Source organism: Agelaius tricolor, unplaced genomic scaffold (genome assembly GCF_023055355.1).
Source record: "Agelaius tricolor isolate 1412-34295 unplaced genomic scaffold, bAgeTri1.0.p SCAF_3, whole genome shotgun sequence".
Classification (NCBI taxonomy): Eukaryota; Metazoa; Chordata; class Aves; order Passeriformes; family Icteridae; genus Agelaius; species Agelaius tricolor.
In genome coordinates this window covers 23,770,218-23,784,474 of record NW_027269263.1, presented here as the reverse complement: position 1 = coordinate 23,784,474, position 14,257 = coordinate 23,770,218, and the positions used below count along the sequence as shown (strand labels likewise).

The 14,257-nt window shown below is 36.3% G+C and overlaps 1 protein-coding gene across 4 annotated transcripts in view; it reads right to left on the bottom strand.

Moving 5' to 3' along the window:
• Positions 1 to 7,068: 7,068 nt before the first annotated feature.
• The window catches only part of BLTP3B (bridge-like lipid transfer protein family member 3B), a 47,865-nt gene continuing 40,676 nt past the window's right edge, over positions 7,069 to 14,257 (bottom strand). For 3 of the 4 annotated variants that reach the window (XM_071423204.1, XM_071423203.1, XM_071423205.1), the window contains 4 exons: positions 13,148 to 13,404; positions 10,909 to 11,017; positions 9,827 to 9,996; positions 7,069 to 9,130 (listed from right to left, as the gene is read on the bottom strand). In XM_071423204.1, coding sequence (XP_071279305.1) covers positions 9,005 to 9,130; positions 9,827 to 9,996; positions 10,909 to 11,017; positions 13,148 to 13,404 — 662 coding nt within the window. In that variant the 3' untranslated portion in view covers positions 7,069 to 9,004. Of the gene's footprint in view, positions 9,131 to 9,826; positions 9,997 to 10,908; positions 11,018 to 13,147; positions 13,405 to 14,257 lie in introns of those variants that run through there. The other variant, XM_071423206.1, reaches the window with a different exon arrangement.

Here is a 14,257-nt window from a genome sequence, read left to right as displayed (position 1 = left end):
AGCCTTCTAACAACACAATAAGTCTTGGTCTAAAAAAATAATTGGTAAAGTCTATGGCTAAACCAGCCAATTAATTTGATTTACACTTACTCATCTGAACTGAAGGTGACTATCAACCCCAGGCAAAAAGCCCTGATTTTATTTCAGCAGCTAAGTAAAAGCTAAGATCTCAAAGGAAGAACCATGCACAAAAATTATTCCATGTAAGATTAATGTTTCAAGAACATAATAGTGTACTGACCTACCCCAGAGCATCAGCAGCAAAGGTAGCAGAGAGGATTACAGGAATACCAGCATATCCATGACCCTCTTCTAACTGGAGCTGATTCAGAAAAACAGATCTAGGAATTAATCTTTGCATTCTTTCACATTGGAAGAAAGAAAACCGGTGCAGCTATTTGGGATATAAGTTCTATTTCCATATTCTATTAAGAGAATAGAAACTACAGAGACACACTCTGCTATGGATATGCAAATAGGCTGGCATAATCCTCGAAAAATATGCAATAATTACTGCAAAGTAATCTTTAATCAAATAATTAAGTATACAACAAATTGGAGCTAAAAAGATCCACCTCCAATAATGCTGGGTGAATAACTAAAGTAGGATGAATAATTCAAGTAGGAAAATTCTGAAGTCACATGAATCTGATAACTGCTGTTTTCTTACATTTGTTTCCTCTTTTCACACCTCTGGACCTACCACTCACTGTAGTTTTCTGAAAATAGACTTTGTAATGGCAAATAATTGAGCTTCTATGACACTACTATTTATCACATCATTCCTTTTTATATTGAAGATACAACAAAACATTTTTAAATTTGAAACATCAAAATATGGAACTGCCCAGTTTTATCTTGATGCTACTATTTCATCAAACTATTGCTTTTCCCAGCAATATCCCAGTGAGGACACTACCCTGCATTAGCCCAATCCCATTTCACAAAAACCTTCACGTTGGAAGAGACCTTTGAGGTAATTGAGCCCAACCATTGCCCCATCACTGCCAAGTCCACCACTGCACTGTGTCCATTAAGTGCTACATCTACACATCTTTAAAATACCTTCAGGGATGGTGACTCCCCCACTTTCCTGGCTAGGCTGTTCCAGTGCTTGACAACCCTTTTGGTCCAGAAATATTTCCTATGTCCAACCTAAACCTCCCCTAGTACAACTTGAGGCAGTTTCCTCTTGTCCTATCACTTGTTTCCTGTCGGGGAGACTGAAACATTTCACCACCACCCCCACCATTTGAGCAGGGAAGCAACAGTTCAGATTTGCTGTGGAAGCAAGTCAATTTCTTTTTTTTCTGATAGGATTTTTTTTTTTACATCAAAGCATATTTTCCAATTATTTTGAATGTTTTGATACATTTGTAATGTACCTGGATCTAATGCACATTGTGTATACAGTAACTAAACATTTGTAGCACCTGATTTAATTATTATTCAGTTTGTCTGTTTATTGTGCATTTTTCTCTTGCTACAATTTTTAAATTTTATTTCATAGAAATTCTCAGTCTCTCTTTTCTATTTCCTTCTAGAATACAACCCTGTATTTCTTGCATCCCACCCTGTTAGGATGGTTGTAGTGAAAATGTACATCATGCTGAGGACGTGTTTGTGCTACAGCTCTGCCTTATCTTTATTTAGTTAAACACAGCTTCAATTAAGTTCACAGTAATCACCTCTAGTGTTTAGGGCTCAGATTCTTCTGGCAGGCCCATTTCCAGTGGATATCAGGAATGGTAGAGTGGGTGAGACTGGATCCTGAGTATTTGATACCTAAATTTCCTGTTATTTATAAATCCCACTTGAAGTAGGGTCTCCTTATTGGCATAAGAAGTTTCCAAGGGTCCTTAAAGTGAAAGGACATCAGCAAAGTGGGAGGTTATGACAGTGTTTGTCAGTTAGTATCCAGCAAACACATGCAGTATGATGTTGCTCCATATATGAGTTTTATCACCAGATGGAGAAGAAAAAAAATAAATCTGTTACTGCCAATACATTACTATTTGCTGCTAAGTAAAAATATTCCTTTTGATTCCAGCAGCTGTGGATTTAAATGCAGCCACACTGACATTAAGGTTGACAGCTATTCAGCCACATAGGAACACGTTTTCATGAATAAGGTGATGAGAATTTGTTCTAATGTGTTATTTTCCCTATGCTTATTTCAAACACTCTCCCTTTTTCCTCCTTGACTTATAGTAGCTAAATAAGAGACATGTTTTGCATAATGAAAAGGCAAAAGAGATTAGGTTGCCTTTGCCTGCTGAAGTATTTTGTCAAGTCCCATTTCAAGGAGTCTTTTAAAAAATCTTCTTAATATTATGACTTTGAAGGAATTCTTTCCTGTTGCATAAGCTGAAAAAGCTTCTGATAATAGCAAAGGAAAGTTTAAGAACAGCATTCAGGTCATGACCTATCTCAGATATATCTTCAGATGAGCATGAGTTTGAAACTTGTAGTTTCCACGAGTTACATTGCCAGCTGTTAGTGACTTGGAAAAATTTAGGACCCAGCTAAAGCAAATAGCTCTGATACTGCTTTAAAGAATTTCTCAATGACTGTTTGTAACTTACCATATTTCTTACATTACTCCTGAATAGGAAATTAAGTGCTGGGGGTGGCATATTTGTTATAATTCTTTAAGAAAGCCATGGTATAAGTACTTTCAAATACACACACACACATACAAACTCAAAAAGTCTGTAAATAGATGGGGGTTTTTTGGTGAATACTCTACCAATAGCAAATCTTATGTTTAGAAGGAAGTGATTTTTCAGAAGACTTCCTGCTATCTTCCTGCTAAGTTTGAGCAGAGAAGCCTCATTTCTACATAAAACTCAGTTCAGGTAAGCAGCTGTGATTTTGCTGGTGTCCACTATATTCTCATGTTCTGCAACATATTCTAGTATTGGCACTGCAGGATGACATCTTAAAAAACTCTTCATTGTACCTATCCTGAGTTTCAGGCTCTTTTTAGAATTAAAAATAAGTGGAAGAAAAAAACTACATTAAGATTCCAGTGGAATAAAGAGACAGCTGCTTTCTATGCTATTTTCTTTCTCTATTTGACAAAAATAAAGCAACCCCATTCCTACAGTAAATTTTATATAAATTGCTTTCCTCTCTGCTTAGTCATTCTGCCTGTAAGTTTTTGAATAGCCAAACAGGATATAAAAAGAAATAACTCCAGATCACTTAGCACACACTATGGTGTTAATATAAACTGTCATGTTAGATTACCATCTGGCAAAGGTGCATAAGGTAAGCATTTGTATAGGATTACATTTGGTTATTCCCAAAGAAACACAGCAAATTTTTTTGTTAAAATGAGCAAGGAAATTAAACAAATAAATTGTTGATATCAAAGTGGACCTTTTCATCTATACAATGATAGGAAAACCAGAAAAATTTATTCTACACTTCCAAGAGATAATGATGAAGCACAAGAAATCTTAAAAAATCTTACCATAAAGGTGACAATATGTAGAAAAATAAATTTTTATATTTTTTTTTAAAGCTAAAAGGGGGAAGAAAATCTTTCTTCTGACACTGTTCAGGCAGTTCATGTGATTTACTTAAAGAGGGAAACATATGCCATGAAGACGGCAGTAGCAACAAAGCCAAGTTATGTAAATTTGAAAACAAGCCGACCCTGATTTTCGGTCACGTTACGAGACGGAGCTGGGGGAAGCTGCCGGCCGTCCGGTGACCCTCGGCAGCGCGGCTCCCGCTCCGCCCCCTGGCGGCAGCGCTGCTCAGCGCGGGGAGGCGTCCGCGGCCGAGCGCGGCTCTGCTGGCCGGCGCGACACTCACTCACCGTCATGGACTGCAACGTGGTAATAATTCCCACTGCAAAGGCGTTCTCCAGTGCTCAAAAACCCCACCTTGCTAGAACAATATTATCACACTGACAGAAGTTGTTTCTGGCAGTTGCAACCTCCGTGGTAGCGGTGGAATGAGGTTTGCAGATTTGTTCCACAGATAGGTTGGGCAGAGGCTGCCTCTTTATTCAGCACTTACTGCTTCAGACCACCACTTCCCAAGTGCTCATCTGTCCATGTCTCTGTCAAATGTTTAAAATACTTACCAATTATCTAACTCAAATTAAATAATGGTGGTTTTAAACAGACTCTGTCCTAGGAAAACTGCCTTAAACCAGTTCATGCATTATGCTCCACACACTGCCATCATACTCTCAAAGACACAGCATAAGTACATCTTATTTTTACTTCCAAAACAATGTTCTCAGAGATTGTTAAAACAATATTAAGATTTAATACTGAGATTACACGGCAGAAAGCTTTAGGAAATACATATATTCCACTTCCACTCATACTAAAATGAGTGATGGTGACAAAAAAAAGGCAGGAAATAAGTGAAGGAATAATAAAATACAAATACTTTAATGTAACTGCTTAGAAGTGGCTTGGGCAATGATAGACAAAACCAAAAGAATGTCCATTTGAAAAAGTTATTATCTACTCATTAAATAGGTGGCAATATGAAAGATTCATCTCTTTGGGATGCAGAAGTTATGCTTTATTTTGGGAGAGAACATAGGCTATCAAGAGTTTAGTTGATTTTTGAAGGTTTAATTCCTGCAACTTGTTTTAGCTAGCAAGTAGCATGACACATACTTGCAAGACATTCTATAGCATTTGAGAAGCTGAGAGTTGCAAAAAAGTTTTTGAAATATTAGTGTACAAAAGTATCTTCCATAAAATTTAAAATCAGAACAATTTTAATTAAGTTTTTATATAAGCATGCTAAAAACACCTAAAACTGTAAACAACTGTAACTACACAGCTTTTATTTACCAGCAATCTTTATGCTTTTCCCTAATTTTATTGAGAGACAAAGCTTTGTTCCTCCAGCAAAGACCACTATTCCTGTCCATGTTTTGCATCCCTTAACACCAATTAGCACAATCGTGGTGCTGCTTGTGCTCTCAGGTTTCCTGCTGTTACTAAGATGAGGGAGGAGGTCACTGCCAGGGACCTGGCCGGGTGAGCTAAGCACACTGCTTGGTGCTGCCCCACTGGGAGCCACGAGCCTCAGCACGACAGAGCCTGCCACTGGGTTCACAATGAGGCACAGAAATTGGGGCTGCTATTCAAAAGGGGCATGGGTTGGAATTAAAAAAAGATAAGGTTGTATTGCAGGGCTGTCAAAAAACTCATTTCCCTATTGGGAGGGGTGAATTAGTGGATTTCACAGCAAGTGCCCACAACTTCATTGGTACTTAACATATCAGCAAGGTGATGCTCTGTTCCTACAGTACAGAAAAAGACATTCATTTATATCACCAGCTGAATTGGAATCTGATGTACTCTCTAAAATGTGCAGATGATAACAGTGAGCTGAAAGTCTACTTGAAGCATTTTGTGATGAACGTTTTAAGAACTATACCAATGTAAGCACATTATTTTATATAGAAACCATTGTGTCCATCACTACTTACCTGAATCTGGTCACTGCAGGGAGTTTGCTTCTGCAATATTTACATACACTTGATACTCTTGGAATTGTAGATGCCTGATACAATTCTTTACCTTTATTATCACACGTGACTGCATTCGCAGGAGTCCGAGGATGAGAGAAGAGACGAGGATCTGACTCCATGTTTCAGAAGGCTTGATTTATTATTTTATGATATATATTATATTAAAACTATACTAAAAGAATAGAAGAAAGGATTTCATCAGAAGGCTAGCTAAGAATAGAATAAGAAGGAATGAATAACAAAGGCTTGTGGCTCGGACAGAGTCCAAGCCAGCTGGACTCTGTGACTGGCCATTAATTAGAAACAGCTCTATGAGACCAATCACAGATCCACCTGTTGCATCCACAGCAGCAGATAACCATTGTTTACATTTTGTTCCTGAGGACTCAGCCTCTCAGGAGAAAAAATCCTAATAAGTAAAGGATTTTTCATACAAGATGTCTGTGACAATCACATTCTCCATACATTTATTAAAAAATTATTTTGAATAAAGGTAACCATTATCATGGCAGACATAGGACATTTTCTGCAGCTGGCAGTTATTCTTTAGAGATCATTTGTGATCCCAGATTAAGACTCCCAATTAAATTCCTAAGTGAGACAGTGTACAAACAGAACATGGCTAATGGAAATGGGAAATAAAGGACTTAGGCAGAATGGACCCAAGCAGGTATGATCTCTAAAGAACTCCCTCTCCACCAGGCCTTTTATAAGTCATACTGTAAGGCCACAAAGTTTTGATTTAAAACTGGTGCTTACCAACAAAGTTTGAGTTGCAGTGAGAACTGGAACAGCACATGCCAGAAAGATTCAGTAACCAAGCCTGGGAAAGGGCACAGCCTCTTTCAGGTGAGCTGATGTGAAAGCTTCATTAGATATCAAACCAGCATTTCTAAACAAGATGAAGAGTGTTAAGCTAAACTGTAGACCAGTTTAAATTTCCCCAGAAAATGTAAAACAAAACATGGTAACAGTTTTCCTGCCAGACTTCTGGAGTCAGTTTTCTATAAACAATGAAGTTCTCCAAACTATCTTCCATTTATGTGTTTGCAGAATAAAAGCAAGAGGCTCTACTGATAGTACAAATTTCCTGTCTAGGAGGTTATGAACACAGCAGAGCCTTGAGGATGAATTATGCCTTTTTTTTTTTTTTTTTAATTCTGAGGCTTTTTGTAACTACATTTAGTATAACCTATTAGAGCTTAGTTTAACTTTGTACTTTCAAACATTAATAAATTAACTCTCCCTCTGCAGTTTTTTCAATAGTAAAACTCATTTCAGAATGACACTGTACTATCACTCTCAGTATTGTCAAGCTCACAACCAAGCACACCCATCTCCTCTGAAGTGTCCACAGGTGATGTTCAATACTGTGCAACGGCCATGAAGTTGAAAATGTATCCAGTTACAATGAAGTGCTAGGAAGTGATACCCTGAATTTCAGCAATTGTACTGAGAAGGGCTGCTTTGGGCAGTTATTTTGGATTTGGTTTGAAATTGGTTTTTCTCAAAACAAGCAAGCTTTTGTTTATGTAGTAAAAAAACTCCAGACATTTGATATTGCTATTTATTTCTTTTTAAAAATTAGATAATTCTCAATGTAATATTCTAGCAACATGCTACTAAGCATTCTATACATTCCTTCTTCAAAATAATTCCAACTAGATCTTGGCAAGGATAAACCAAATAAGAATTACTTTAATAGTACCAACCAGAGTTAAACCAAAGGAGAATTCCTCCCCTGAATCTGACATCATATTTATGTGAAATTGCACCACTCATATTTAATACTGTGTTGTCTTATATAACTATTCAAATACAAATATTTCATTTCTCTGATAGAAACATTGTGTGTATGTTTTTCATCTAATTCAGAATAATAAAATAAAAATTTCCATGGGAATTAAGAAGAGTTTCAACTAGGGTTTCATATGGCAGGCTTTAAAATAGTGCCTGAACCAGTTCTTCCACAGAGCTCTTGGTTAAAATCTGCACACTTTCAATAACTATTTCCAGCAGTGCAAATTATGTGTCCTCCAAAAAGTTTTAATGAAAACAATTTAATTAAAACTGGTTTGACAACCTGAGTATGCAAAGTCAAACCACAGGATACTAAATACTTTTTGAGATTTGTTTGCTTATCTACAAACAGAACTTCCCTCCAAGATCCCATGGAGCAGAAACAATTGTGGTAGCAATTAGAAGATTTTCATTTGTCAGATTCAAGGTCACTAGTTAAATTATTCAGTCAGTTTTACTTCCAGCAAAGACAAACTCTTACAGGCATGTATGGTTTTGTACGTTGTTTCCTAAATTGTTAAGAAGCAGACTCTTATAGTCTCTATTTTATGGTGTTGTGCTTTTTTACTTATTCATCTGTACCAGTTTTTAGCTGAAAATTATTGTTCAATTTGTACAAATCACCCATAATTTAAACTGTATAATTACATTTCATGTAATCTCACAATTTCTTTGGGTAATTAAGTGATTCTCTACAGCTTTTTTATCAAAAAAAAAAGAGCAATATACAACTAATGAATCCCAGTAGGATTTTCCCCCCTCACAAGCACTGACATTATTTATTTAAACACACTGAACCAAATCCTTGGGCATGTCTGATGAGTTGTGCAGGAATCAGACATGCATGCAAAATGGCTCAAAGCTCACCTGTCACAAAGGGCCAGATCCTATATCAGGGCTATATCCTCTTCACAGAGAAAGGAAAAATAAAGTGTGAATGTCTAAATTACATCAACTGTACAGATACAGTGGACCTTCAAGCAGAAGGAAAGCCCAGTAGTATGCCCTCTTATTTAAATTCTCCAGCATTTACTGTTTTATTTTAGGAGTGCATATGGAAAGGATATATGGAACTCTATAGCACCAGAGGATTGTACTTAAAATCCTCTCGGGGCAAATTACATTGAATGTAGGGCCAGTTTAGGGCTGGTATTTTAATTTTCAGTAGCTATACTATTCTAGAGGATCTAGCCTGTATCATCATAGTGCAAATGTAACCTCTTCTATAGATATCTTCTGGTAACAATCAAACAACATAACCTTAGAAAAAGAGGTATGCCTTGTTAGTGAGGCATGGTACATGGACTCTGCTATGTACCCAGGCACCTTCTTTCATTGCAGAACCATCCACTTTTCGGAAAACATTTAAAAAATAACATTTCCTTTGATAATATTAAAAGTAGATGATATGATTTTTTTCCTCAGTAAATTAATAAAGTACAGTATAAACTGATTTTTCCAAAGTCATTTCAGTTTAAAATGGATTGAGAAAAGTTACAATGTTTAATGATAATTTCAGAAGAGTACCTGGTTCACAAACATTTTTTTTTGTAATGAGAAAACTGTCTGTAAGCAAGAAAATAACCACATTTTCAAGTGATTTGCAGACAGTATGTTAAGCGCCACCACCACCTGCACTACGATGATGATGCTTTGTACCAACAAACAGACAGGACACAGAACAGTGTCCTACTGATGATCAACATTCATCCTCTTCATGCGATGAAGCAGGGCATCTTTTTCCATTTGGACCTCAGCAAGAGCCATTTTGGCTTTGGCTAGTTCCTGTTTGAGACATTCATTTTCTTCAATAAGCTGAAATGAAGGGGTTAGAAAAGAAAGCTATTAGCATAACTCCATCCTGATGACTTTTTCCATTTCAGTAACTTCTAAAAAACCAAACGCTCGCATTCATTGCTGGGCAGAGGTTTGCTGAGGCTGAGCCAATTGCAACTAATTCTCAGTCAGTGAGCGTAGAACATGGAGAGAGTTAATGCAATCAGCTCAAAAGGTGGGATAGATAGTGTTTCAGCTGTGCCATTTCCATTCTAGAGTGGAATGGAAATGACCCAAGATTGTGAGGTCTAGGACCAGATTCTTACCCAGTGAGAAAAACAGCAAAATTAATGTGTGGGTTCTGTCATCATCCATTCAAAATCTGGTATGACTGATAGATCAGTACAGATCTGACCAAACAGCTAAGTCCCTTGTTTTTGGTAGCTGTGTTGTACAGGAATGAAGGAGATGGGGAGAAGAAAACTCCCTTATAAAATTTCCTCTGACTTAAAGGAAAAGGGTCAGTGTGCAGTTTATTATTACACTATTTAGAAAGCAGTGTTAAATTGCTGAACCACACCATAATATCCACGATCCGTATCTTCCACTTCCAACAGATTTCTAAATAAAAGTGTATCACAGGCCCACCCCCAGACAGCCTTACAATTATGATTAATAATCATTGTAAGATAATTTTGAGGGGGGAAAGGTGAAGTCAAAATGAGTTTTTTATACCTCATTTTTAAGGAAGTCAGATGAATCCCTGCTTGATTTAGAAGGTCTGGGTGTTTCCCAAGTAGTTTGCGTGGCTTGGTCCTGTGTTTTACGTTTGACAGATCCCACTGCTTGCTGCAATGTGCTGCTTGAATTCTTCATCTTTGACACATCGTTTACTTTTTGATTGTCTGCATTACAGAAATAGTATGCAGAGGTTTTGTCAAAAATTTTTTAAGCTTTATTCTTATCAGTACAAAATTAAATCCACCTAAAACAAATATACTTATAATATTAAGTACATTAATATTTGCCTCTCAAAATCAAATTTAAGAATAAAATGTAATTAAAACTCATAACCTTTTAGAGGAAGAAAGAAACAATATGTAACTTCCAGCCTGGAGAAAATAAACACGTTTTTATACCGACCTGTATCATCACCACAGAATATACACTCTGAATAATCAGAAATTTGAGAACTAATAATATTGCTATTAACTTACTGTCTCCAGGTCTCTCTGAAGACTGTATTTACATTTAAAGACACAGTGAGATAAACCTGCAGAATCACGTTTTTAAATTAGAAAATAACCTTAATTACTTGCCATTAAAGAAATTTTCTAGCATTTGTAAGTGAAGTACGCTATATAACACCTCTTAAAATATACTGTTGTACATTACGGGAAGAAGTCAGGGTCATAATTTTACAGTAGTTTCTACAACTACCTGCAACACAAAACAATAAAGACAGCAACCACCTTGGAAATCTGTAAAGAAAGGCAATTTTTTTGTTTGCTTTGTAGCAACAAAGGAACCCTAAACTTATCATGATGATGTGATATGCACTGATGAAGCATATCCTGATGACATTATAAGCATATTTTTTATTTCTCCCAGATTGATTCAACTGTGGGTTATCATAGCCAATACACTATTCAAAAAGGTAATCTTCCTTTTTGTGACTACACTTAGAATTATGGCATATGGCAACACAGCTTACACAAATTATCAACAGTTATCATTTCATAATTAGTCACAAGTATGCACAAAGGAAAAAACAACAGGATTATTGAATTGAGATCAAGGAGCAGCAACATACAAACCTCTAATGAGAAAAGTGCCATCATCATTTCTTTCTATCCAGAGTATGTCAATATGCAGTTTTATGGGTACCAGCTCAGATGCCTTAAGATTTTCGCGTGGACTGTCATCCTAAAAAACACACATAATAAAAAATGAGTTTACAAGGAAATCAAAATAGATAAGTAGGATGTTTATTTAAACATAAGTGGATTTAATGAAACTTGAAAGGGAATGTTTCAGAGAAGAATTTTCTAATGGGATCTCCACTAAACTTTGGCTTCCTTTTTTTTCCCCCCAGGGATCGTTTTAAAGGCTCAAAATTATCTCTGGAGTAAGTCTGCTCAACTCAATATATAGTCCGACTAAGATACTTCAAAGTGTTTTTACAGACATCTCAATAAGATTATACCCCAACTCAAGACATTTGTTAGCTCAGGAGCTGAGTTACAGATAAGAAGCCTGTGCTATATAGTGTCTGATTTTCCCTTGAACTATTTAAAGATTGAATGGGTACAGCTATCATTCTTGAGCAGATTTTGTCTTTTCAGAATTTAGTTTGGGATGACACCAGCAGCAGTTTAGTTATACTACTGTATTAAACACAAGAGAAACTTCACAAATTACTTCTTTGGTGTCTTCCCAGGAAGTCTTTATAGTTCATTATCCCTGTTAACAGAATAACAAAGCCAGTATAATCAGAAACTATACATATCAGCATTAAATGTGTACCAAGAAAGCTGTTGAGATATAGCTTCCAAAGCTTCTTGAAACAGCATTGAGATTGCAGCAGAAAATGCAAACAATAAAATAATCTTTCCCAAATTCCTCCCCTGCCATGAAACACACTGCGTGAAGTCTCATGCAGAAGAAATAAAAGAACATACTGCAATGAATAGGTAATGCAGCACACATTTGAACCATATCTTCTCACTCTATAATACCCAACAACTCTAGAGAAATGAATCATCTCTATGTCAAATCTGCAGTTTGTCAACCATCATGAGTAACTGCACCATGACTTGTGTGCACTGCTGAGTGAGCACTTTGGTGCTTTTGCTGCCAAGTAGAATCTTGTTGCCAGTTTATTATTGTACATTCGCCATCTCAAGCAGCTGCTTTCCCAAGAACATTTTGCTTAAGTCTGCCTTCTTGCCAATAAACCAGAACAATCCTGGTTTTAAATGCAAGTGACTATGTGTAAAGGTTTTGCTATTTGCATTTAGGCATTCATGTTTGTGATCCACTGAAATCTGAGGAACAGATTCACAGCTCTTACAGAAAATGTTTATGCTAATCCTGTAGAGGAGGAACAACTCTAAGAGTGCCCAAAGATCCTCAGGGAATGAAAGGGCTGTATCACTGAGGGAAGGAATACTGATGTATTTTGAGTAGAACACAAGACAATTGCCTTTCCAGTCAATAATGATCTTGGCAGAATCAAGACCTTAGCCCCAGATGTAGAACTGGAGCTGCTCTTCCAGTCTCACCTTGTTCAAAGTTTGTATGGGTGACTATTACTGTCCAAAGCAATGTAATAATTCCTTATGTTTGTTTGTTTTTCTGTTGTTCTACACTCCTCAAAAAAGTGTCCTTATCTTTAAATTTGGTGGGTGTGCAGCACAGAACTCACCCTCTTATTTAAATGTCTGAAATAAAGTCCCCTAAGAGACTTGAACAGAAGTGTTCTTTTAATGTTACTATTTTAAGATATGGTGCTGAAAAATGCTTGCACTGTTCAGTATCTGTTTCTAGAAGAACATGAAATTTGGGTTGTGTTCAAGTGGTTTGTACTGGAATTCTATAACCCTTCTCCTTATTTTGTACAGAACTTTCATTGCAAGAGCTACCCTCCAACTAGGAGAGAGAAATAACCTTTAAAATCCATGCTTTGTAATTAGAAAACATATCCTTTGCTAAGCAAAAAAGCCCAACCAGAAAAACCTACATTGTGCCTCTAGAACCTTACATATAAAATTCCCAGACACCATCACTCTACAAGAAAGATTTGGGACAGGGGGAAAAAGTATAAAATGTTAATTCAGACAAATAGCTCGTTCATGCAGAAAATTCCCCTCTAGGCATACCACAGAACTAACCAAATCTATGGATTTTAAAATTGTTTTAGTGTTATCTAAAGACCTTTCAGAGTATGATAGCAGTTTCTTTGAAGTTAACTGTATCCAGATTAGTAGTTTATCATCAAAGAAACAAGAACACAATTTTTTTTTGGAGCAGCCAAGTATCTCATTGTTAACATACTTTTAAATTAATCCTTGCATTAGAAACTTTTATCTTCATAGGCATCACTTCTGCGACAGTTTCATCTTCTAGAAAATGCTGAATGTTTGTGAGAGAAGATGTTAGAAATTCAGCACTGAAGTTCTCCACATGACACTGAAGAAACCCATTTTTTACAGCGAGCAGGGAATGTACAACAGCACTAGGCCCACTTTCCCATCTCAGACTAATCTCAGGTGATGAATTAACAGGTCCAGCCATAGATTTACAGTCAGAACCTGTTGCAAAAAGAAAACAAATTTGCATTAAAATTTTGCATTGTACAGAAAATCAATTATGATGTAATTATTTCCACCTCTATTGTCCAACTTATTTCCCAAATGGTATCATAGAGTTATTATTCATTAAAAGCAGTGTTGCAAATACAGAACTTCAGAGCAAATTTCTAAGTATAGCACTTCAAAGTACAAAAATAAAGAGTACATAAAAAGGCTAGTACCTCACTGTGACAAGAGAAAATACAATGCAGAAGTATCACCATCCACAAAAATAAAATTGTTTCCTTGGTGCCTTAATGGTGGATAGCCAATTGTTTTTTATGCTTTTCCACTAAGTCATTAAATTTCAATTCAGAAAAACATTAAAGTCACTTCACTCTCTCAGGAGAGCAGGTATTTTCTTGGAAAGGCTGAACTTCCTAACTTAGGAACCATGAGCAGCAATGCAGTAAGATAGAGAGTATGACCACATATGCATTACTTGAGCAGCAACAGATTTGAATGTTAAAAAACTCTGTCACTTTCCTGCTAATTTCAGTATCTTTAATCAGTAAGGACAATTACAACATTCAACCTAAAAAGTTCTGAAAACCATAATAAACTAAACTAAAGAAAACTAAAATAAAAATTTAAGGTAACCAAATTGCGGGAGGTGGGCAGTGAGCAGTAACCATTTTTTGTATAAAGTAGTTCCCTATGGGATTCCCAAGTCATGGCATCACTATGATGGCTGACCTACAGAAATTATCTCTATGACAAGAAGCACAATCACAGTAACAAACAGAAAAAACAAACATTGAAAGGTGAAAGCTACCTCAAAAAAGAAACTCAAGAAAAATCAACTGCATTATGT